The 24255-nt window shown below is 37.6% G+C and overlaps 1 protein-coding gene across 1 annotated transcript in view; it reads left to right on the top strand.

The window, feature by feature from the left end:
• HUWE1 (HECT, UBA and WWE domain containing E3 ubiquitin protein ligase 1) overlaps positions 1-24255 on the top strand; it is a 142873-nt gene that overhangs the window by 3589 nt on the left and 115029 nt on the right. Inside the window, exons 2-3 of the mRNA XM_065900835.1 lie at positions 2331-2467; positions 23149-23217. Coding sequence (XP_065756907.1) covers positions 23173-23217 — 45 coding nt within the window. The 5' untranslated portion in view covers positions 2331-2467; positions 23149-23172. The remainder of the gene's footprint in view (positions 1-2330; positions 2468-23148; positions 23218-24255) is intronic.

The following is a 24255-nucleotide window of genomic DNA, read 5'->3' as shown; positions in this document are numbered from 1 at the left end:
TTCTAAAAAGGCTGTAGAGAATAACCCTCCAGTGAACTAACTTTTTGCTCTCCCCCCCCCCCCCCCGCCCCGCCCATCCCCTTTGCAAGCTTGGGAACCGCCCCTTTTCCCTGCCTTGCTCTGAGTTCCTGTGGCCTCTTGGTCTGGACATCTTTTTTTGCTGCTAACCACCTCTTTCTTACATGTTTCTCATGTAATTGTTAAGGGTTTATTACTTCTTCTATTCCCCGCCCCCCCCCATGCTGTTTTTCTGGGAGCTGAATCCCCTAGAGAGAAAGGTAGCCTCCTGTCAGTCTCCACTACATTTACCCCCGCCATGTGCTGGAAAATAAAATAGCTTTGATAGATTATGTCTTGCCCCTCAATCATTGCCCTGTTCTACTTTTTTTCTCCCCCCGCCATTCCACAATTACTATAGACAATTCCCTATCATTTGCTTCCTTTTTAGATTACATTGTTTTCTCTTAGCCCCAGAGTTGCATATATTGAGGAGACACCAACATTTCCCACTCAAGGGAGGCAGCCTGGTATGGTAGAAATACTGTGTGCTTTGGGTTCACATCAAACTTTGTAACCTTGGGGAAATTACTTTTCGTATTCTCAGTTTTTCATCTGTATAATGGGGATAGTAGCTCTTAATAGTTGTTAGAATTAAACAATTTATAAAGTACCTGGCTTATGGTAGGCATACAGTAAATTGTGGTTACTTTTTCTTGGTGTAAAAATACGTTGGCAGATGCACCTGTGTCATATGGTAGTTTTATGACCTGGGAAAGGAGATTTTTGTTTAAAGAAACAGTTAAAGAACTGTACATTTTTAGTATATTTCTAGGCCAGTTGTGTCATTTTTGTATATTTTCCCCCCTCGTAAGCCAAACTTTTTATCTCCAGTGGTTTATTATGTTTGAATATGATTCCTACCTATGTTTCTGGTCTAGGAGTTTTAATGCAAAATCACCTTCCTGGAATGACCCCTGGCCATTAATGTTCCTGTCAAGAACCACACCCAGGTGTTCTGCCTTTAGGAAGGGATGTTTCGTCCCTTGCCTACTCCCTCCTTCCACTCCTTCAAAGTCGGTCTGTCCTGTCATTCACCCTATGAAAGTAATGAAATTTGGTGCTGTGCTTTTCACAGTAAGAAAGAGAACATCTGCTAGCTAGTTTTTAAGTGTTCATACTGCTTTTCCCCTACCTCCTTTCTTTGGTCCCTCAGATCAGTGTGGGGATCTGTTATTTGGGCTTACCTGAGCAGGATAATTCCTATCTGAGAGGATTTAGAAAGGTTGTTTGGGATACCAAGCTTCTTTTCCAAAGTGAATTACTGACAGTTCTTTAATACACTATCCCCTATTGTGTTTTTGCCATTTTATATTTTCTAATACTCTTTACTAAGTAGAAGTTACTGTATTCAGTTTGGATGTTAGTTTTCCTTACTGTTTATATTTTAATTAGACCAATATTAAAATGAGTGCTTTTTTCTAATTACCTTGGATGGATGATGGGGTTTGAAATAGGAATATGATAGTGAAAAGTTTACATAGGATTAAAATTTTACTATGGGTAACCATCTGTTGATTAACTATATGCAGACAATGGTTTTGCGCTTTAGGGTTTGCTTTATTTAGTTTGAAGTGCTTTGGAGGTAATGTAATTTTCCCCCTTTTTCATGGAAGGACAAGAGATCGCTTTCTGTTTTGAGATTTTGCCTTGGTGTTTTTCACAGTGGGTCAAGTTGTGATTAGAAATTAAACCTTAATTTGACTTTTGTCATTCGGAACTAGAATAAATCTGGGAATGATAATCTAGGTGTGACCTAAAAGGTTTAATTTATTCTAGGTGGTCTCTGAGAAGGGAGGAAGGAGTGGCAATACCAGTTAAAAACTGTCTAAGGTTCAGTGGCAGAGTTCAACCTGAGTTTCCAGGGTGTTTATCATTTGTTTCCCAGTATGGCCAAAAAAGCATGTATGAAGGTGAAAAATAATTTATGTGTGCAGTTTTTTTCACAAAAAATTCAACATTGTTTTAGTGTCAATTCACAACAAGGATATAACTTTGTCTATAAAATAATCACTATTCCCTATAATTTCATTGGAATTGAGAGCTGAGTTTTCAGGGATGTTGTCTAAATGTCAGAAGAATTGCTTTAGCTTTGGTTCTGAATTCTTGTTGCTGCTCAAAGCAGGTCCTAAAAAATGAAAATTGTTATGTGAGGGTTATTGCTTAAGAAATAATAACTGTGATTATGTTTGAACGTTGATATAATGGTTAGCTCCCCCACACCCTAATAAATGTGTTGTGTATCTCTCCCCCTCCTTTTTTTTTTTTTGTAGGTCCTCCAGTAGTCTGACCTGAGTGGGTTAGCATTCCAGAGGAACCAGCAGACCAACTTGGTCAGGAAGGTTCAGGAAGCTGTTGGAGCAGTGTTGAGATTTCCTACCAGGATGAGTATGATTGGCTGTGATTTTAGGTTAGTTTTTGTGGATCTTTGTGGGTAGTATTTGTATTATACTTCCTGGAATGGAGATGGTGGGGGTGTATGTATTTCCACTCTGTAATTGAGCTACTTTGGTTTCTTCCATTGTTTGGATCTGATGTGGTACTGGCTGTTTCTTATGTTTAAATGGAGCTCATTACTAAATTAAAATTTAAATGAATTCTGTCTGTACCTGATTTTTTAAGTCACTCTAAGAATCATTCAAAAAATAAAATTGCAATATACTATGTCTAACCAATTTTTTGGAATTTTTCGAACATATAAAAATTGGATAATATAATGATCCCCCTGTGTACCCATCACCGGCTTTAACAGTTGCCAACTTGCAGCCATTCTTTTTCATCTATACTTCTACCCACTGAGGCCCCTTGGATTATTTTGAAATAAACCCCTACTGTTGTTCTCTTTTTATTTGCAAAATATTTGTATCTAAAAGATAAAGGGCTCTTTTAAACATCAAAACCATTACCACAACTCAGAAAATTAACTGATTTTTTTTTCTTTTTCTCACTGTATTGCACTGGCTAAGACTTTCAGTATGATAAAAAATTAACTGATTTTTGAAAATATCAAATATGAAGCTAGTGTTCAAATTTTAGTTTGAATCAGGATCCAAAGAAAGTCCATTTATCACAAAGGAAGATTGATATCTTTCTTAAATCTATTTTAATCTGCAGGTTCCCTCCCTTTTCTTTTTCTTCCAATTTATTTGTTGAAGAACTTATCCTGTAGAGTTTCCCCCACATTTGGTGATTACATTCTCAAAGTGGTATCTAACCCATTCTTACTAAATTAAAGACCCTGGAGGACCCCATTATAATGGAACAATGGCAGTAATCTCCTATATCCCAGTTGGAGTTGATACTGCTGGCCTAGGCACTATCCCAAAATAACTAGTCATGGGTTCCTTTTTCTGTGGCAGAGTCTGATTTAATTGATACCTGACTTCAGTTCCATGTCTTGGCCCTGCTTACTGCTCCACATGAAAAGTAGGCCTCCTTGTGGAAGAAGCTAATGTTTCCTAGATAATGACCTGATTGTGCCTTTGGGGTTTTTCATCATGGTTTCAATTTCCTTAGGTAGTTTAGTTATTTTTATACTATCTTATAATGTTGCTTTTTATTCTTTTGATGTTGGTATCTCAGCTGCTCTGACCCATAACTTCTAAGCTTTTAAGACTTAGTGATGAGTTCCTCTGGCTGTGATACAGTTTTTGAAATGGCAATACTAAACAATTTTTGAGAGCTTCCACTTAGACATCCTGATTTTCAGCTATTATACACAACTGTAGTTTTCCTGTGGTTATTTATTGTTTCATTTTATTTCTTCTGGAAATGCTGTTCCCCCAACATAGAGTCCTTTAAACTGTTCATTTCCTTGTTCAGCATTGGCCATCATAGGATCTACTGCATGTCCCTTCCATGGTCAAAACCTGAGAATGGAAGTTGGGCACGTATGCTCCAGTCAGCCTTTGACTTAAGCACACGTTGGGGGCAGAGCAAGGCCACTTGTGCCTACCTTTGAAATGAGAGTGATTACAAGTTTAAGGGGCAGAGAAGGTTAGAGGTCATGAATGAAAGTTTCTGAGGTATTTAGATGAAATATGATTGTGCATCATCAGTGCTATGGATCATGAGTTCAGGCTTTTCAGTTCTTTGTTCATTAATGGAGAAATCAGATTCTTAGTTGTAAATTGACTAGGTATTAAAGAAGTGATTTCTTGGGAATTACAGTGAAATCCATTTGTTCAAGAAAAGAATTTGAGCACATTATGTATAGTGATTAGACATTTACCCTTGTCCTGAGTTTTCTGTAGTTAGGAAGTTTGAACAATATCACTTAAACCTTGTAATCCTGAGTTTGTGAAACTAGGATAACTAGAGTTTTGGGAGAGAGCTTTACACACAGTAGACATTTCAATATTTGAATTGTTTCCAGAATTACAAGTTTACAATGGAAATCTATTGCTTCTTTTCCCTTTTGTTGTGTGTTTTCAACCGTGGATTCAGAGTATTACTGAAATGCGAGAATTGGTTGCTTTGAAAATATTTGCCTTTCACATTCTGTTACCTCTCTTGCAGTTTGATTAAATTGTTAAAATCTGATGTGTAGCTGTAATCATATTTGGCTGCTTAACAGTGATCTCACTATCTGTAAAGTTGACAGTAACAAGCAATTGGGTATTTTGCTATATTGTTCTCTGACTTGTTTCCTCAGTGACCGGTTATCAGATGTTTATATGTTAATGTCAGGGATAATTCAGCTCAGATTCTTTGGAAGCCCTCTCATTTGATGTGTCATAAGGGTTGAGTTGCTAAAACTTGATGTACTTGTTGACCAGCTTGGTATAGAAACACTTTCAGATAGTGAAGGAGTGGTTCTCTCTGAGTAAAACAGCTGTAGGTTTTGTTTGAGCTGTTAACCTGAGCATTTTCAACTTTTAGTTAAAAGTTTTAGTCATTTGGCTTTAAAAATTACAGTGGTGACATAGATTAGTTCCAGAATGTGATTTTACAGAAAATTGGAATTTCTTTCAACTTCTTATTAATATATCTTTAAATGGAGATTAGTATTGTAGATTGATTCAGTTTGGATTGCTGACTGGGCTAGGTGAAAGTGAAAATTCTTTTTCAACTCTGAGATTCTGATTGTATAATCTTAGATATTGAAAGAAAGCAGTTTTTCCTTTACAGTAATCTTTAAGTAGTGACTGAAAGGGACAAGGAGTAGGGAGATGCAAATTATTCTGGAATGACTTCTTAGTATAATCATTTAGACTTTAAAGATTGGTAAGTGTGAACATACTGCCATGAATTTATGTACCATCTTTAGCATAACACAAATTTTAAGTCCTTATAATTAGGTACCAAGATAATTGCTCTGGAAATACTTGGGTATATTGTATTTGGTGGCTGCTTATATTTTGGAACACATTTGGAAGATTGCTTTAATGATTACTTATTTGCTACAATTATTTTCTTATTTTCCTGTCTTTATAGTGAGGTGTATTTTTCCTGGTCTTTGTTTTTTGTTTGTTTTTCTGGCCACACCGCGCATCCTGCAGGATCTTAGTTCCTTGACAGGGATTGAACTTGGGCCCTTGGCAGTGAAAGCGTGGAGTCCTGCCTAACCACTGGACCACCAGGGAATTCCCGTCTTTGCTTTTTTTTGTTTGTTTGTTTTTAAACTTCCCCTACTAATTTTCTATTACTGCATTCTGCTGATTGAATTCTTATAGGTGGAAAGAGCTTTCAGCACAGTGATTAAGAACCCAAACTCCCTGGGTTCAAGTTCCAACTCCATTGCTTATCAGCTGTGTCATCTTGTGAAAATTACTTAACCTATGTGCCACAGTTTTTAATCTATAAAATGGTAATAATAGTGTTACCTACCTCATAGGGTTTTTGAGAAGTTTAGCTGAGTTAATGGATATAAAGTTCATAGAACAGTAGTTCTGAAACTTTAGGGAACATCAGAATCACCTAGAGGGCTAGCTAAAACACAGATTGATGGGCCCCATCCCCAGAGTTTGTGATTCTGTAGGTCGGGGTGGGGCTAGATTTTGCATTTCCAACAAGTTCCCAAGGAGATGCTGGTGTTAATGGTCAGGGAACCAGTAGAATAGAACAGTGCTTGGCACAAAGTGTTACCTTTTTATTCAGGGCTACTTTCCCAGTCCCTAAGTAAAACACTTGACTCTTCAGTGCTGATTAGTACTGCCTTCAGCTAGAAGCAGTTTTGAAATCCTTCATTGCAGTGGTTCTCAAAATGTGGTCCCCAGATCAGCATCAGCACCATCACCTGGGAACTTGTCAGAAATGCAGATTCTCAGGCTCTACCCCAGTTTTATTTTTAAAGTGTGTCTTGACTTAATTGGGGTGTCTTAGACTTTTATTAACATCTCTATTGAGGTATAGTTCACATACCATACAATTCATCCATTTAAAGTATACAGTGGTTTTTATTTAGTATGTTCATGGTTGTACAACCATTACTACATCAATTTTAGAACATTTTCGTCATCTTTAAAGGAAACCCAGTGGCCATTAATCACTCCCCTTTTTCTCACAACCAACCACTAATCTATTTTTTGCTATAGATTTGCTTATTTGGGGCATTTCATGCAAAATGGAATCTTACCATATGTGGGAAACTTTAATGTGATTAAAATGTTTTCCTTTTATTGTTAAAAAATAGAAAACAAATATGGAAAACTATCCCCAAACAAATTTATGGCTTAATAAATTATCTTAAAGCACTTTTGTTACTACCACCCAAGTCAAGAAATAGAATTTTGCCTGTCACCCTAGAAGTCCCTCCATGTGCCCATCCCCATCACAGTATCCTCCCTTCCCCTGGAAAGTGACTACTGTTCTGACTTTATAGTAGTCACTTCTTTGCGTTCTTTTATGGTTTTAATCATACAAGTGTGCATCCCTGGACAGTGTAATTTGTCCATTTTTAAAAACTCAGTTTGTCTTTTAAGTATCTGTAGCTTCCCTTTCTTCCTTTTCTTTATACTTTGTCTATTGACAAACTCAGGCCATTTGACCTGTAGAATTTCCCAGACTGAATTTTGCTGATTGCATACTCAGTATAGTTCAATATGTTCTTCTGTCCTCTATATTTCCTAAAAATTGATAGCTACATCCAGAGGCTTTATAAATTCAGATTCATTCCCTTTGGCGGTGGTGTGTTCATTTACATTTGTTAGGTTGTAGTGGTGTCTTGGATTTTTTTTCTTTTTGATGTTAACAGCCACTGCTGCCCAAAGCTTAGATCCATTATTAATTCATTGAGAGTTGCAAAATGGTGTTTTAACTCTCATTTTCTTTTCATGTATTGGCTGGAATAATTTATAGTTTATATAAGAAAGGCAGAATAAATGCTCGGGTTTTAAATTTTTTTCTGGCAACTTAACTAGTTCTGTCCCTTTGGACAAGTTAACTTAACCTATCAGTTGCTTCATCTGGGAAAAATACCTTATTTATGGGTTTATTGGGGTTAAATGTGAAAATATAAGGTGTTAGTATACTGTAGGTGGTTAAGTATATGGTAATTTCTTTAACATACTATTTCACTTAACCCCTCTGACAGCTCAAAGATGGGCAGTCACAGTGGTGAACTGATGGCCAGTTAGCAAAGCCTGTCTGGATCCTTCAAGTCTGTGGTTAAGGAGGAATGGTATTTGTTCTTTGATCATTTGGGGGCTGAGTCTCTGGCCAGTGATAACTGAACGTTCCACCAGAGTAGTTTTTTGTTTTGCCAAGCCTTTGGAGTCACATTCATACCCGCTGAATGGTCCTACCCAGTTCTGTGGTGGTGTGCAGTGCATTGATTGCCTTGATTTCCCACCCTCCAGCTACACAGCCCCCTAGTGTTTTAGTTTGTTCAAGGTTCTCCTGTAACCTTAGTAACCCATGAGTCTTCCTAATGGTTATCAGTATCACCACTATTAACATACTTGAGTAGCACTTTTTAAAATTTTTATTTATTTTTGTTTTTGGCTGTGTTGGGTCTTCGTTGCTGCGTGCGGGCTTTTCTCTGGTTGTGGCGAGCGGGGGCTACTCTTCGTTGCGGTTCATGGGCTTCTCATTGCGGTGACTTGTTGCGGAGCATGGGCTCTAGGTGCGTGGGCTCAGTAGTTGTGGCTCGCAGGCTCTAGAGCGCAGGCTCAGTAGTTGTGGCGCATGGGCTTAGTTGCTCCGTGGCATGTGCGATCCTCCCAGACCCAAGGCTTGAACCCATGTCCCCTGCATTGGCAGGCACATTCTTAACCACTGTGCCACCAGGGAAGCCCTTGAGTAGCACTTTTAACATTTCATATATTGTATAAAATATAGCATATGGCACATAGTAAGGCCTCAGTAAACTGGAAACCATTGTTGGTTTTGTTGTTGTTATTGTTGTTAATATTATATCTTCTTTTTCCCTCTCACATCTTACTTCTCTTCAGTTCAACAAGCATTCTCTGAGTGTTTCTAAGTACAAGGAGCTAGGGACATACATTAGTATAAGAGAAGAGTATAAACCTGGATATATCCAGTATCATTGTTATAGATGCCTCTCTCTTTGTATCTATATCTGATGCCATGTTTTACAGGGACTAGCTTGACTACTCCAGCTTAGAGTGCCTTGCAGTCTGTTGACCTAATCTGGAGCTCCAGTTCCCTGCTTCTCAAATTTCCTTAACTGTCTTGGTGAGGCCAGCCTTAAAAGGAAGTATAGTCTGGAGAGGTATAGATGTCACTTGAATACAACCTTTTACATAGAGGATTTTAGATTTTTGCTTTTTAAAAGGAAAGGCAGACTGCCTGCATGGGTGAATTCACATATCTACCTCTAGCAAAACAAATTACCACTGGCGGTAGTCTTCTCCATGTCCAACAGAAGAGCTGGATAAGACCCTTATATTTGGTATTGTCTACATCAAACTCCTTATTTTATAGGCACAGGTTTTGGGGAAATGACTTGCCCAAGGTAACATGGCTGCTTAGGGGTGGAGTTGGCCATTGAACCAGGTTATCTAGTTTGGTATGTTTCCACTATGCTGTATCTTTCCTTGAAACTGAATTTATTATCTGTATTTCTAAATATGCCAGCAGGTGTCATCCATAGAAGTGCAAAATAAGTGACCCCCTTCCTATAAGAAAGTTAACCAAAAAAATGGAGGAAATTTAAGGGAGTAGAAAGGTAAATGAGAAAGTCAGAAGTTCAAAGAAGGCTTAGTTTCTTTTGCCCTTTTGACTATGGTTATTACTTTTCAATGTAAGGTCAATTTGGAGCTCTTTCATGGGACAATTTGATTTGGTTGCATGTTTTCATGCATATTTATGGATGCTATAAATCTATAGATGTGACTAAATTTCCTGCTTGTAAAACTTTCAAATTAAAGTGATGTTTTCTAAGCTTATCTTTTTTTCCCTTCCTTTTCAACTGTTTTAAATTATAAAAGTAACGTTTGCTATTAAAAAAAAAAGATTCAAACAAAATAAACATTTCAGTTAAAAATTAGTACCCCCCCACAAATGATGGTCTCCTTTTATATCTGTTAACAATATGTACATATTCTTTTATAGCTTTTAACGTTTACATACTATGCTTATCCATTTATGTACTATACGTATTTTTATACGTTAGACTATATGGCTGGACTCCATTCTTTTTAATGGTTGCGTTGCATCCCAAAAGCATGAATCTGCTATAATTTCATCATTCCCTGTTGTTGAGCCTTGGAAATAGAATTCATCCTGAGTCAAAAGGTGGTACCCATTTAATTTTTTGATAGGTATTGCCAAAATGACCTCCAGAAAGGCTATATAGAATTGCCATTTCCACCGAAGTGTTTGTGAGTGTCCTTTTCTCCACCTACATTTGCCAAAACAAGATACAGTTGGTCCTTTTAATTTTAACCAGTCTGTTGAGCAGAAATCACATCTCCTTGTTTTGATTAGCATTTTTGTAGTTACTAATAAGGATAAACAAATGTTTATATCCTCTGCAAATTACAAGTTCCCTTTTACTTGGTTTTCAATAAGATTGTCTTAGTGAGTTTTGGGTGTTCTTTGTATATTAGAAATATTAACCCTTTATTTTTCCTGTTGCAGATATTTTCTATGGTTTGGAATTTTTATGTAGTCAAATTCTTTTGTTTATGGTTTCTAGGTTGCACATCTTTCTTGGGAGATCTTTTCTTTGCCAAGATTACAAGAATAATTCCCTGCGTTTTATCTTCTAATACTTTTTTTTTTATTTTTGCGGTACGCGGGCCTCTCACTGTCGTGGCCTCTCCCGTTGCGGAGCACAGGCTCCGGATGCGCAGGCTCAGCGGCCATGGCTCACGGGCCCAGCTGCTCCACGGCATGTGGGATCCTCCCGGACCAGGGCATGAACCCGTGTCCCCTGCATCGGCAGGTGGACTCTCAACCATTGCGCCACCAGGGAAGCCCCTTCTAATACATTTTTTTAAAAACTTTATTTATTTATTTATTTATTTTTGGCTGTGTTGGGTCTTCGTTGCTGCATGCAGGCTTTCTTTAGCTGCAGCGAGCGCGGGCTGCTCTTTGTTGCAGTGCGCGGGCTTCTCATTGCAGTGGCTTCTCGTTGTGGAGCCTGGGCTCTAGGTACGCAGGCTTCAGTAGTTGTGGCATGTGGTCTCAGTCGCTGTGGCTCATAGGCTCTAGAGCTCAGGCTCAGTAGTTGTGGTGCATGGGCTTAGTTGCTCCATGGCACGTGGGATCTTCCCGGCCCAGGACTCGAACCCGTGTCCCCTGCACTGGCAGGTGGATTCTCACACACTGCGCTATCAGGGAAGCCCCTAATATTTTTTAATAGTTTTTTTTTTAAGTTGGAATTTGGCCAAGTAGCAAACTGGGTTGGTTACTTTTTGCTCTATAGGTTTTGAGAATAATTCAGGTTGTTCATGTTTAATACCTTTAACATTTGTCTTGAACTGAAGGCATAGTGTTATAGACAGTGTTTTAAGGGATCTTATTTATTATATTTCCATTTTACACATGTTTGAGGCCCAGATTGTCCTAAAGTCACAAAGTCAGTTTGTGTCAGGGAACTAGAGTGCCTTTGCATACTATTCTTACATTTTTAGCAAACACCTTTCAGTTATAAATGTTTTAAAGCAGCAGATTGTTCACATTGTCTGGTTTATTTAAAGAACATTGGAAATGACTGTGTGCCGGGCTGTATGTAGTGGTGTTTAAATTTACTCAAACAGAGCCAGTTTAGTCTATATGTTGGGACATAATCTTTTTTTCTAAAGGCTTTGTTTTAAAGCTTTCTTATCAGTGAACTAATTTGATCCTTGTAACAAACCTGTGAAGTTGGAATTGTTTTCAATTCTGAAAGGAGTTTGCTGCCATGTTGATAATTGCTATAAATAACTTATTAACCATGTAAAAGAATCTTTGTTCCTTCCAAATTCATTAAAAGTAGCTCAGAATAGTTGAGGTACACTTAAAATTTTTGATTCTTAAGTGGCATGGCCCGAACATTATTTAGTAGACTAACCTTTGGAGAACTATAACTAACTTGAGAGTGAGACCTGGAGCTTCCTAATCTTGTCATCAAAGTTAAGTTTATGTCCGTAATTAAGGCAAACAGTTTGGAGATTAATAAATACTTTATGTTCTTCATATGCAAATAACGTAGAAAGGCTGGGGAAAAAACCAGCTTTTTTTGGCTCTTGATCCTGTGTGTGTGTGTGTGTGTGTGTGTGTGTGTGTGTGTGTGAGAGAGAGAGAGAGAGAGAGAGATACCCAGCATAAGATTACTGCCCTTAGATTAATCTGGAGCTAAAAGAAATAATAGTATGGCTTACTCTTTGCCAGGCACAATCCTATGAGATAGACTGTGTTGTTTATTTTACAGAGGTTACTGACTCGGAGTAATTTGTCTGAGATTATACACCTAGTAAGTGGAATTTAAGCCCAGCTTGACTCCCAGGCTTTTCCATTCTGTTGTTGTCCTCTATTTCACTTTTACTTTCTTCCAGTAGTATTCCTCAGTTTCTACTTTTAAATTTAAAAAAATAGTAATCCTCATGTATGGTAGCAGATAAATACCAAGTTCTCTCTTCCCGTCATATAGATATATCTTTTGTCAGAATATTTTAAGGCATTAAAACCTAGCTTTTATTTAGAAATATACTTAATCTAACCTTTTTATGAAAGGATTGTGCCTTTTCTACCTGTCTTCAGGATACAGAACTAGAGTATTTTATCCAGGAATACAGAATTCCCCCTTACATAGAGGAGGTTTAATTTTAGAGATGCTGAATATTTCTTTATAAACCTAGGGACATGAGAGAATTGGAGCTGAATAATGCACAAGGGTTGGAATTCTGTTTCTTTGGTTTCCTGTACTGTCTTTATTGTATTTGACAGTGGCTAAATGAAAGTGAAAACACTGTAGTGGCTAAGCACACAGTGTCTTGGAGATATTTCTGGGGGTGATAGTTCCTAATGTTTTTCAGGTCACAGATCTCTTTAAGAAGCCAATGAAAGCTATCAACTATCTTCTCAGAAAAATACCCACATAGGTGAAAACTTTCCATAGAATTTAGGATTTTTGTGGTGCTCCCTCAATATAGGACACAAAGAAATCTAAAGATTTCTCCAAGTGTCATTAAGAGGATGTCCAAATTGCTGTTGTTTGTGCTTATATTTCCTAGTGTGTGTGTGTGTATTTTTTTTCCCTAGACCAAAGCATTATGCCCAAAGGTGAAAGCTGGGCTAAAATTGTTTCACTTTCGCTAAAGGTGTATACTCTGCTTTATGCAACTTTAATCTCTAAAAATCCAAATTTTTTTAAAAAGCAAGAAGATTATGGTTGGTGTTACATAAGGATTTATCCTATGTAGTGTGTTGATCTTGTAATTGGTTGTGTTTCCAGCTTTGCTTTGACCACTAGGAAGCTGTAATTTGTATGTTTTGTGTACTGGCTTTTTGTTGCTTTTATATTACCGTTGCTTCTAGTCTTCCTTTTTCTCTGATTTACACCTGACCATCTCATAGCACCTATCACAATGCCCTGCATGTAGCATATTAATAACTATTTGTTGAATGAAAGATGAAGATTGAATGAGTTGTATAAATTGGTTTTCTCAGTTGAAAATGCCACTTTAAAAAAGCGTTTAAAGTGATTTGGAATTTTTAGCTTTTTAAAACATTTACTGGGTAGTCATTCATTCATTTATTAATCTACTAAGTGACAGTTCCTATGCTGGCAACAGGAGTGCAAAGATAAATAGAATCCCACTCATGCAGAACTCACTCTAGTGGGGAGACTGACAGGTAAATAAAGAGAGGTGTGTTGATTGAGGGTATGTGCAGGATACAGTGGGGACACAAAGGAGAGAGTGATCAGTGTTACTCTGGGGGAGGGAATATCTGAAAAGGCTTGACAGAGGAAGTGACATTTAAGCTGAGCTCTAGGGAATATATGCAGGGAGCAGCCATTTTAGCAGAGAGAACAATCTGAGTCAAGGTATCAAAGGTCTTGAATGGTAGGGAAACTGTAAAAACTTGACATGGTTAAAGCGTGGGGAGCCAAGAGGAATATTATGTAATGTCATGGCCCTGGTAAGAGAGGTAAGCAGGCATTAGGTCCTAGAGGTCTTGGATACTGGTTAGGTATAAGGAGTTTACACTTGATGTTGTAGGTAGATTTTGAGTTTGAGGGAGATTGCTCTGGGAGCAATGTGGAGGATGGAATGGGGGGATCTAGTAAGATAAAGTCTTAATTTAAAATATTTCTAATTTATGAGATTTTCAAACATACACAAAAGTTTGCAAACAGTATAATGAACCCCCATGTACCTGTTACCCAGCTTCAACAGTTGTCAACACATGGCTATACTTATTTATATCCTATTCCCTTCCCCATTATTTTTAAGCATATTCCTAAATGAATCACAGATTGGCAAAGCATAATTAACAATATATAACAAAGTGGCTCTCAAGTCTGGCTGTGCAGCCAAATCACCTACACAGCTTGAAAAAAAAAGTTCCCACCTCTTATCTATTGAGTCAGATATTTATATGGCCAGACATTTTTCATTTTCAAAATAAGCTAGGGTTGAGAACTCCAGATTTAATTTTTAAGTAAATTATTTTAAAGATATTTTAAAATTAGCAGACTTCTGATGGATGTGTTTTCCTGAACTCACTGAATGCTGCCTGTGGCTCTTCTGAGTGAAGATCATCTATTAGATAGTGGCAGTTTTTGTGTGGTTAAGTTGTTGACAATTCACTAGAGCATATTAGTTTAAAGGCTGATGTCTTAATTTTCTGTTAGAGGTGGGCAAGACTGAGAAGTACTTCCATCTTTGAAATTGGATGTGATGAGATAGGGAATAATCCATCATTGTTACAATTGATCTTTTGCACCAAATCCAGCCACAAGTAAAGATGGGGATGGGAGACAGAGCATTCTTAAAGGGTAGACTTAAGATTATTCCAGAGCACCAATTTAAAATGTGTAGACAAGGAGTCTCTTCCTCTCCTCCTTAATAAGCATAACTTTCACACAGGCATTGCTGTTATTTTTTTTTCTTAGGAATGCTAGGAAGGGAGGTCTCCTTGGCATGCTGCCATTTCCTCTCTGCTGGCAAAACTGATTTACAACTTTGGTGAGCCCTATTTGTCGCCTGAATTCTTTTGATGCCAGTTTCTCTCTCTAAGTAATTGGGAGTAATGACCAGAAGGATAACTCCTGGATCTGCAGCTTCCCAGGACTGTAGGGTAGAGGACGTGTAGGGGATGACTTCTCAGATGCCATTCTCACCTCCAAAGTCAGTGTTGGAGGTTTCAGATTCTTCCTCCTGGGTATCCCTGCCCTTATTTTGAGTATACTGCAGTGCAGAAGAGCACCAAGAGCAAGCATGAAAACTTATCTGAGGTATAGTGTTTTCAGATTTTGAGGGAGAGACCCTGTGGACGTATTTCTGCAGATAATTTCCAGATTTGTCTTGGGTGAGTAAAGGCTATACCTCATTTGCTTTATTATTACATCTTACTATCAAATGTCCAATAAAATCTAGGTCAGCAGTTCTCAGGGTCATATTTTATGTGGCCAAGGACAGGGATATCGGTGTCTGTAGGAGGGGTGTAGCGGGGTGGACTGCATACAGACATTTTGTGTACTGTAGAGTTGTGGAGCAAATTTGGTTTGAATCTAGGTTCTGCCACTTACTGGGTATGTGGCTACTCTTGGCCTCAGTAAACCAGGAATGATCTTCATCTCCAAGGTGTTATAAGGATTAGAGATAATACATAATAGGTGGTCAGTAAATGTTATCTGTTGTTATTATGGTGATAAATGGATTCTCAGAATATTTGGTGGGTATTAATGTAAATAATCAGAAACTAGACTGGATGGAAAGGCCTGATAATCAGGTGGTGTCCCCTTTCCCCTTTTACAAATCAGTCAGTGTGATGTCTCTGTCTCTAATCAAATGGTCAATAGCAGGCTGGGTTTCAAGATTCAGCTTGTTGTTTCCTGACATGATGGATGGTCTGGGCATTTCTCACCCGAATTTACTTTCAGAGACTGCAGAGAGGCAAAAGGCAAATATAATTAAGTATTTTGCTTTGTAGGACGTTGGAGTTTAGTATTCTCTAAAGCATTACTTTAAAACCACCATAATGCTTTTCCATGATTTCAATGGGAATTTTAGGCTGATTTTTTTGTTTTTCATTTAATTAGCCAATATTTATTGTTTCCTGTAGGAGCTTAGTGTACAGCTAAGCTGTGAACAAAACAATCAAATAGGGAAAATGCCTTCATGGAGCAGACATTCCCATGGGTAGGCTGACTCTGATTCATCCACACTCCCATACATGTGTGCAGCATTTCTTAACCTACCAATAATAAACCAAATCAATAAATACTGAATGCTTGCTGTGTGCCATACTTCAGGATTAACCAGCAAGAGGTATAGGAAAGAGGCTCCAAGAGCCAACAGCAGCCAATCCAAGACATTTGTTTAGAGAATATTTTTCTTAATTTGATGCATGCCCTTTGGCTCAGGGGCCACTGTTTTCTACCTTAAGAAAAATTGTACAAAAGAAAAACTCATTATAAATGGATACATGATTATAGAAAATTTTGAAGGCTCGGAAAAGCATGAAGCATAAATAAAACTGTGTTATCCTGCCACCTAGAGGCAACCACTGATAATGTTGTATATTTCTTCCCTTCCCAAGGTTTGTTGGTTGGTTGGTTGGTTGGTTGGTTGGTTGGTTGGTTTGTTTTCTTCCTCACCCTGTGGCATACATTTTCTCATTAATGTCAGGGAGTGATAGGTACAGGGTATAGTGTGAGCATGTAGGAGGGACACTCAGTCAAGTTTTAAGAGATTAAGAAGAGGATTGTCCTAATTCTGGTTAGTACTATTTCTGCTGTTGAAAACCCACGTAAGTGTTCACTATGTTAAGGTGAAATAGTGAGATTCTAAATAGTCCCCTACCCTCAACTTTCTTAGGTATTTTCTTTCCATTATCTCCTTTTCCTCTCCCTTACCCTCTGCCTTTCAGTGAGACCCCATAATTTTCTGCTTGTATTTACAATCAGCCTTTTCAAGAGTGTTCTACACATGCCATCTATATTGCCTCACTTCCTATTGATTCCTTGACTCATTCCAGTTTGACTTCCTTTCCAACCACGCCACTGGAACTAATGCTTGTCAAGTTATCTCTAGTCCCAATTTCAATGGACATTTTTCTGGACATACCTCATTTTGGCATTTGACCCAGTTGATCAGCATTGCCATCTTGTGTCTTTCATGATGCCGTGATGAACTAGTTTTGCTTCTACCTCACCAGCCTCTCCTTTGCTGGATTCTCCTCCCATGGCTTCAAGTACTGTCTGTATGCTTACAATCACAGATTTTTTTTCAGTGCATACTTCTTTCCTGAACTCAATTCTATAAATACTTGCATATCTATCACATGGAAGATGCTGTGCTAGATGCTGAGAGCTTAACACCGTAGAAAATCAAACCAGTTACACTAATTGATATTTGCGATGAGAGAAATAAGTAGGGTTACTATCATAAAAAAAATAACAGACAGCTTTAGGCAGGTTGCCTTGGGAAGCCGCTTTGGGTCTTAGTTTAAAGTCAACTTATCAAATAGAACTAGCTGTGGGAAGAATGAGTGTGGAGCAGAAGCATTCCAGTAGGAATAGCACCTGTAACGGTCTAGAGGCCAGAAACAATTTAGAGTGTTCCAGAAACTAAACGGAAAGACTAATGTGGTTGTGCAGAGAGGAGATTGGAGAGAGTTCCAGGAGCCAAATCATGCCAGGGCCCTCTGGGTCATGGTTAGAATTTGGAAATAATTGTAGGGAAAATGTTGAAAGGTTTTAAGCAAGGAGGTAACGTGAGCTGATATATGTTTTAAGAAGATTACTTTTGCTGCTGTCTGGAGAATGGATTGGATGAAAGTGAGTATGGAAGTGGGGAGATCCATTATCCATATTTCACAGTTGAGAAAACAGAAGTGCACATACGCTGATTTGTCCATGCTCATACAGTGAGTAAGTTGATAATAGCAGGGATTCTAACCTGGGTTTCCTGGTTTGGAGCCTGTGTTATAATCTGGTGCTTCTCAAACTTTAATATATGATCTTATTAAAATACAGATTGATTCTTCATGTCTGGGTGGGGCCTGAGATTTTGCATTTTTAATAACTCCCAGGTGATATCAGTGCCGCTGATCCTTCAACCATACTCTGAATAGTAAGGCTAGTCCACCACTGTACTCAACTGCTGTTGACCCAGATTTGGAACTATAGGTGTCCTCTGCCCTTAAGCTAATTTCAATATTGAAAGTCATTCTAAATTTGATCAACCGGAGGTGATTACTACAGAGTGAGTTACCCTTTAAAGAGTGACTTCCCTCAGTGTATTTTAATTGTACCCTCTTGTCTTGATGTAAACCCTATAAAACCAAGATTCAAACTTCAAAGATAAGTGAAGTTGGGGGGAATGAAGGAATGAAAAAAGAAATGGTTAATTAAATGGAAGTATTTAAGTGTAATGGTAATCGCTACAGATGGTGATTCATAATAATTCATTAGTTTTCTGAAAGTTGATCTTTCTAACCTGAGTTTAGGAAGAAATATTTATTATGTGTAGAGATTGCTTGGTGCACAGAGTTCTGGTCTGACCCAACAAAGGCAGTAGGCTATTTCCAGGGATTTGTTTAGAATTAACTTCTTTTTGTTAGAGACTTGTTTATGTAATGGGATTTTCATCTGTTTAACTTCTAAGCATTAGGTAGAACTCATTCTCTAGTTACTGTTCCATCATTAGTGAGATTGATAATATCTCAGCTTTTCACCTTGTGTCCCAGCTTCCTCTCTTACGATATTTTTTTTGAACAATAGGATCCAACAGTGTAGGGGAATTTATCACAAATTTGTATTTTCATCTGCAAGCATTTATTAGTAAATAAAGTGAACAGCATGTTATTGAAGCATGGACTTGGGAGTCAGAAGGGCCTGGAGTTAGATCTTGGAGCCAACGTTCACTAACCAGGCAAGGTTCTGAATTTCTCTGAGCCTCAGTTTTCTATCTGTAAGTGGGGAAAGAACTTGGCTTGAATGGTAAGGATTGTAGGAAAGACAAATATGAGGCCCCTGAGCAGCATGTCTCAAAGTGTATTCTTTGGGATTCTTAAATTGGACTTTCAATAGATGCCATCTGGAGGGAAAGTGTTTCTGTGTCCTATTAAGTTTCCTTTACCCGGGATTTCTTGGAGCTGTTAGTAATGTCAGTCAGCCATGTGACTGTCCTAAAGGAAGAGAAATTTGTAACATTTCCTAAATTACTGGAACCTAGTCTTCATGGAGCAAGATGCTCTAGAATGCTTTGAGAAACACCAGCCTAAGTATTATCTGGTTTGTAGTGGGCAATCAAAAAATATTCTCCCTTCCTACTGTGAAACCAGCTTAGAAAGAGAACAGGAACAAAAAAGACTTGAATTTTCTTAATTGATGTCTCACAGGCAGTGATATCTTTCTTTTTTAAACTATAGGTATTTCTTGCAACAAAATTATAGAGGCCAGGTTAACATTGTACTTGTTATGGGAACGTGTGCTTGATCATTCATTTGTTTTGGCTTGTTTTTTTTATTTGGGTGTCTGTCATCTGAATCTGTTTATGAAAAGTCTGGAACCTGAACAATGTGGAAACTGAAAAAGCCAAATGCACTTGCTCTCCCAGAACCTTGACAGCTAGAGCATAGGCATGGGACCTCAGCTTGACCAATCAGATGCTCACACTTGGGACAGTGCATCTAGAGCCACTGATGCAAATACCTGAGACCATTTAGAAATCATACTGCCACCAGCAGTAGCTTCTAGGCATCCAGAGTCCGGTGTTGGCAGCATAGGCACCCCCAACTAAGCTGTGTCTGTGGGAGGTCTTTGGCTGTAGTTCCAGGATGCCTAGCTTCCTTGGTTCTGTTTTCTGAATGTGGATCTCTAAGCTTTCCTGTTGATTGCGTGAGCTATCAGTTACCCTTCCAGTAAATCACATTTTTGCTTTAGTTAGCCAGAGTCTATTGTTTTCAACCCAGACCCTTGAATGGTACAGAATAAGTCAAAATAGCTTTAGTTAAAGTGAGATACATATTTGTGTGAAGATTTGCCAGTGACTTCATCTACATTTTTTTTAAGCCAGTAAAATCGCTGTGAGTTGGTTATTTGCACAAGTTTTAGTCTGTGCTCTTGGTCTGGAGGATTTTTTTTTTTTATTGTTGGGTTTCAAGAATTCTTTATTAAAAAAAAATTTTTAAAAAAAGAGTTCTTTATATATTCTAGATAGTATGTATGGTTTGCAAATATTTTCTCCCAGTAGATTTTATAGTTTTACATTTAAGTCCATCATCCTTTTTTTTTCTTTTTTGAGATGTAATTGGCGTTTAACATTATATTAGTTTCAGGTATACAACATAATGATTCCATATTTGTATATATTGTGAAATGATCACAATAAGTCTAGTTAACACCCATCACCATAGTAACAATTTTTTTTCTTGTGATAAGAACTCTTAAGGTCTGCTCTTAGCAACTTTCAAACATATAATACAGTATTAACTATAGTCATCATGCTGCACGTTATATCCTTGTGACTTCTTTTATAACTGGAAGTTTGTGCCTTTTGACTACCTTCATCTGTTTCACCCACCCCAGCCCCTGCCTCTGGCAAACACCAATCTGTTTCATGTATCTATAAGTTTTGTATTTTTGGTTTTTGAGGGTTTTGTTTGTTTGAGATTCCACATATAAGTGAGATCATACAGAATTTGTCTTTTCTCTGTTTGGCTTATTTCGCTTAGCATAATGCCCTCAAGGTCCATTCATGTTATCGCAGATGACAAGATTTCCTTCTTTTTTGTAAGACTGAATAATATTACATTTTATATGTCTTCAATATATATAAAATGTGGTGTACATTTTATCTGTCTACAGCCACATTTTCTCTATTCATCCATCAGTGGACACTTAGGTTGCTTCCATGTCTTAGCTATTTTAAATAATGCTGCAGTAAACATGGGAGTGCATATATCTTTTCAAGTTAGTTTTTTTCATTACCTTTGGATAAATATCCAGAAGTGGAATTGATGGATCATATATTTAATCTTCTGAGGAACCTCCTTACTGTTTTCCATAGTGGCTGCACCAATTTACATTCCCACCAGCAGTGCACAAGAGTTCCCTTTTCTGCACATCCTTGCCACATGATCCATTTTGAGTTAATTTTTATATAAAATATAAGACTGAGGTCAGAGTTCATCTTTTTGCCTATAGATGTCTACTTGGTCTGGCACCATTTGTTGATAAAAATATCATTTGATTGTCTTGCTTTTTCGCCTTTGTCAAAAATCAGTTGGGCATATTTGTGTGGGTCTATTTCTTGGTTCTCTATTCTGGTCCATTGGCATATGTGTCTATCCCTCCTCTATTACTGTGTATACAGTCTTGACTACTGTAGCTCTGTGTGTGTGTGTGTGTCTTAAAATTGGATAGAATGATTCCCTCTTCTTTTTCAAAATTGTTTGAGCTATTGTAGTTCCATTGTCTTTAATATGAGTCTTCTTAGTCCATGAACATAGTGTATCACTTCATATTTTTAGGTCTTGATTTTCTAAATCAACATATTGTGGTTTTTAGCATACAAGGCCTGTACATGCTTTGTTATTTTTATGCCTAAATATTTCAATTTTTTTTTTGAGCAATTATGAGCGGTGTTGTAAAGTTTTGAGTCCACATGTCCATTGCCAGTATACAGAAATATGATTGATCTGTGTACGTTTACCTTGTATCCTACAACTTTGCTGAGATCACTTGTTAGTTCTGGGGAGTTTTTTGTAGACTCCTTGGGATTTTATACTTAGATAATCCTTTGTTACCTGCAAATAAGGACAGTTTTATTTCTTTCTGATCTGTATACCTGTTACTTCCCTTTTTTTACCTTATTTCAGTGGCTAGAACTTCCAACACTGTTGAATGAAACTGGAGAGAGCAGACCTTCTTTGCTCCTAATTTTGGAGGGAGAGAATTCAGTGATTAGGTTTGTATGGTGTTGGGGCTAACTGCTACTTGCTGTAGCTGAGGCAATGTAATAGCCTTCCACAAATGACTACAGCCACAATGATGTGACAGTCACTTGCTCTAAGTAATTGGTGTGAGGTTTTGTGAGACAAAGCAAACCTGAGAGTAAGTGTACAAGTAGCTCACTTATAGTTTCCACTACATGTATCAAATTGTTGCCAGGATCCTGTTGGCCTCATTTTAGATATTTGGAAATTGTTGGCAGAAGGCATCTTGCTTAAAATCTCTTAGATGCTGAGGTAATTTTTTAAAAAAGTAATCTGGAATCACATACCTTAAATGTGAACTTTAGAGGGGAAACATCTTTTTTCTTCAGGAATGATCCCTACAGCAACATTTTAGAACATATTCTGGATTTTGTACCAACTCTTTCTGAATGCCCATTGGTTGAATGGATGCCAGCCATACAGACAAATACATGTTATTTCCAAAATACTGAGCATGTTGGACTAACTCTAGACCAAAAGCTGCCTAAAATTTATACTTGTGCTTGGTCAGCTTTATATATTATGCCAGCCTTCTTGGAGGAGGGACATTGACCCCCAGTGACTACTGTATAGCAAATACATTATTATAGGTAAAGAGCCCTGCAGTTCACCTCTTCCTTTGCATATGTGCTAGTTGCTAATGGGGGAAACCTTTATTTCTTCCTGTGCCTTGGCCGGAGCATCTTAATGGACCTTAGTAAAATGATTGTGTTCTGTGCTCAGCATATTTCTAGTGGGAGTCTTATACCTCATTTTCTAATGAAAAAAAAAAAGTATTTTGTTTCCTTTGTTCTTATGACATAATATATCTTTATGGGTTAAAACAGTAAAAGATACAGAAAAGCACAGGTAAAACAATTCATACATAATCCTTTTGGTTAGATTAAATTAACATTTTGATGCATACCCCTTCTAAGCTGTTTTCTTTACACATGGGTTTATACTATTTATTCTGTTTTGTAACCTTTCTATTTCACCAGGAACAGCTTTGCTGTTATGTAATTGTGTGCAGTGTTTTTAACAGCTGTGTAATAGTCTGTTTTAAACCAACCCTATTTTGGATATTTGATCCTTTTCACTTCTTCACTGTTATACATGGTCATGCAGTATGGATTCTTGTGATTAAATATTTATATACATTCTTATGATTTTCTTTGGGTAAATTCCCGGAAGTGGAATTGCTGAGTTTTCCAAAAAGCTGCAGGATATGGTGAATTTTTCCATCCTGAGGTGTGTTAAAACATTTTACTCTTACTTTCAAGTATGAGTTTGAGAGGTCAGGGTGGGGGGCATTTTAATTTTGGCTTAAATTGGTTACAGGCTTGTGTAACTTGAATGTGGGCCAGTTTTATTTGGAGAGATTGTTTACCACTCCTTACCTGGTATCTGTGCCTCTGAGTTGGCCTGCATCATAACTCCAATTTTACTTTAAACATTTTGCATGCTCTTTGTTCTATATTGTCTATGTCCAAGCATGTAGAGCTCAAGCTTGCAGCTTTAAGTCTCACTTTTTGGGGAATTTCTTTTCAGATCATAAAACAGAAAATCGAAAACATGAAAGTAGACAGGACTAAACTGAAAAAGACACCTACTGAGGCTGTAAGTATCCAAAAGTTTGCCTGTTTTTTCATTTCAGAAAAAAATCTTTGCCGTCAGTTCACTCATATTGATCTTCCAAATATATCATCACTTATATACACACAGTGCAGTAAAATAGCAACTTGTCTTGAAACAGTCAGATTTTCTTTTGAACTTCCCTTGGTTAAAAAGGTGAATAAGCTAGTGATCAGTGGAGAGTGAGCACTAAACAGTTTATAGCTATATGTACCTGAAGTAGGCTGTCTGGCTGCTGTTTCTGTGCATTGAAAGGCAGCATGGTATAATGGAAAGAGCAAGTATGGATTCAAATTCTGTCTGTATTTGCGGGATCTTTCTCAATTTTGTTATCTAGAAAATTAAAGTGGTAACACCTTTCTCACTAGATTTCTTATGAGGCCAGTGTTTTAGCTTTCTTTATTACTGATTCTTAATCATACAGTTCAGCTTAACCTATATTAACCTGTGTATTGGGTGGCCATGTCAGTTGATCCTCTGTCAGCAGTAGAAATCCCAGCTTCTGTCCAATATTCTATTGGCCTGCTTAAACTGCATTCTGAAATTAAGACAGTATTGTATTGTTATGACACTCCCATAGACCCCATGTGCTGTAGTTCAAGGAGCACAAGCTTTGGAATTAGATATGGGTTTGAATCTTACTAGATTTTTGTGTCTGAGAGTTAATTTGCCTGGTTTCCACAGCTGTAAAATGGGGTTGAAAATTCCTCCCTCCTTGATGTGAGGCAGCTGCTCAGCAAAGTATCTGGCACATAATTAGTTGGTTCATTTTCTAAATACAGGCCACTTGGTTTTTTAAAAACTGTAACTACCTGGCAAGTATCACCCAAGGGTATCACTATTGATATTTATTCCAGTATTGCATGGACAGTTCTCCTGCCCTTTTCATTCAGTGTTAGACTGAGTATGAGAAGTGCTGTCTTCATACATCCTCTCCAGCATTGCAGATTATCTTTTAAATTTTTGTTAATAGGTGGAGAAAAAATATTTCACTGTTCTGATTTGCATGCATTAATACATATA

This window comes from Phocoena phocoena, chromosome X (assembly GCF_963924675.1).
Source record: "Phocoena phocoena chromosome X, mPhoPho1.1, whole genome shotgun sequence".
Classification (NCBI taxonomy): domain Eukaryota; kingdom Metazoa; phylum Chordata; class Mammalia; order Artiodactyla; family Phocoenidae; genus Phocoena; species Phocoena phocoena.
The sequence above is the reverse complement of the archived record's forward strand: the minus strand, read 5'-3'. Positions and strand labels throughout refer to the sequence as shown.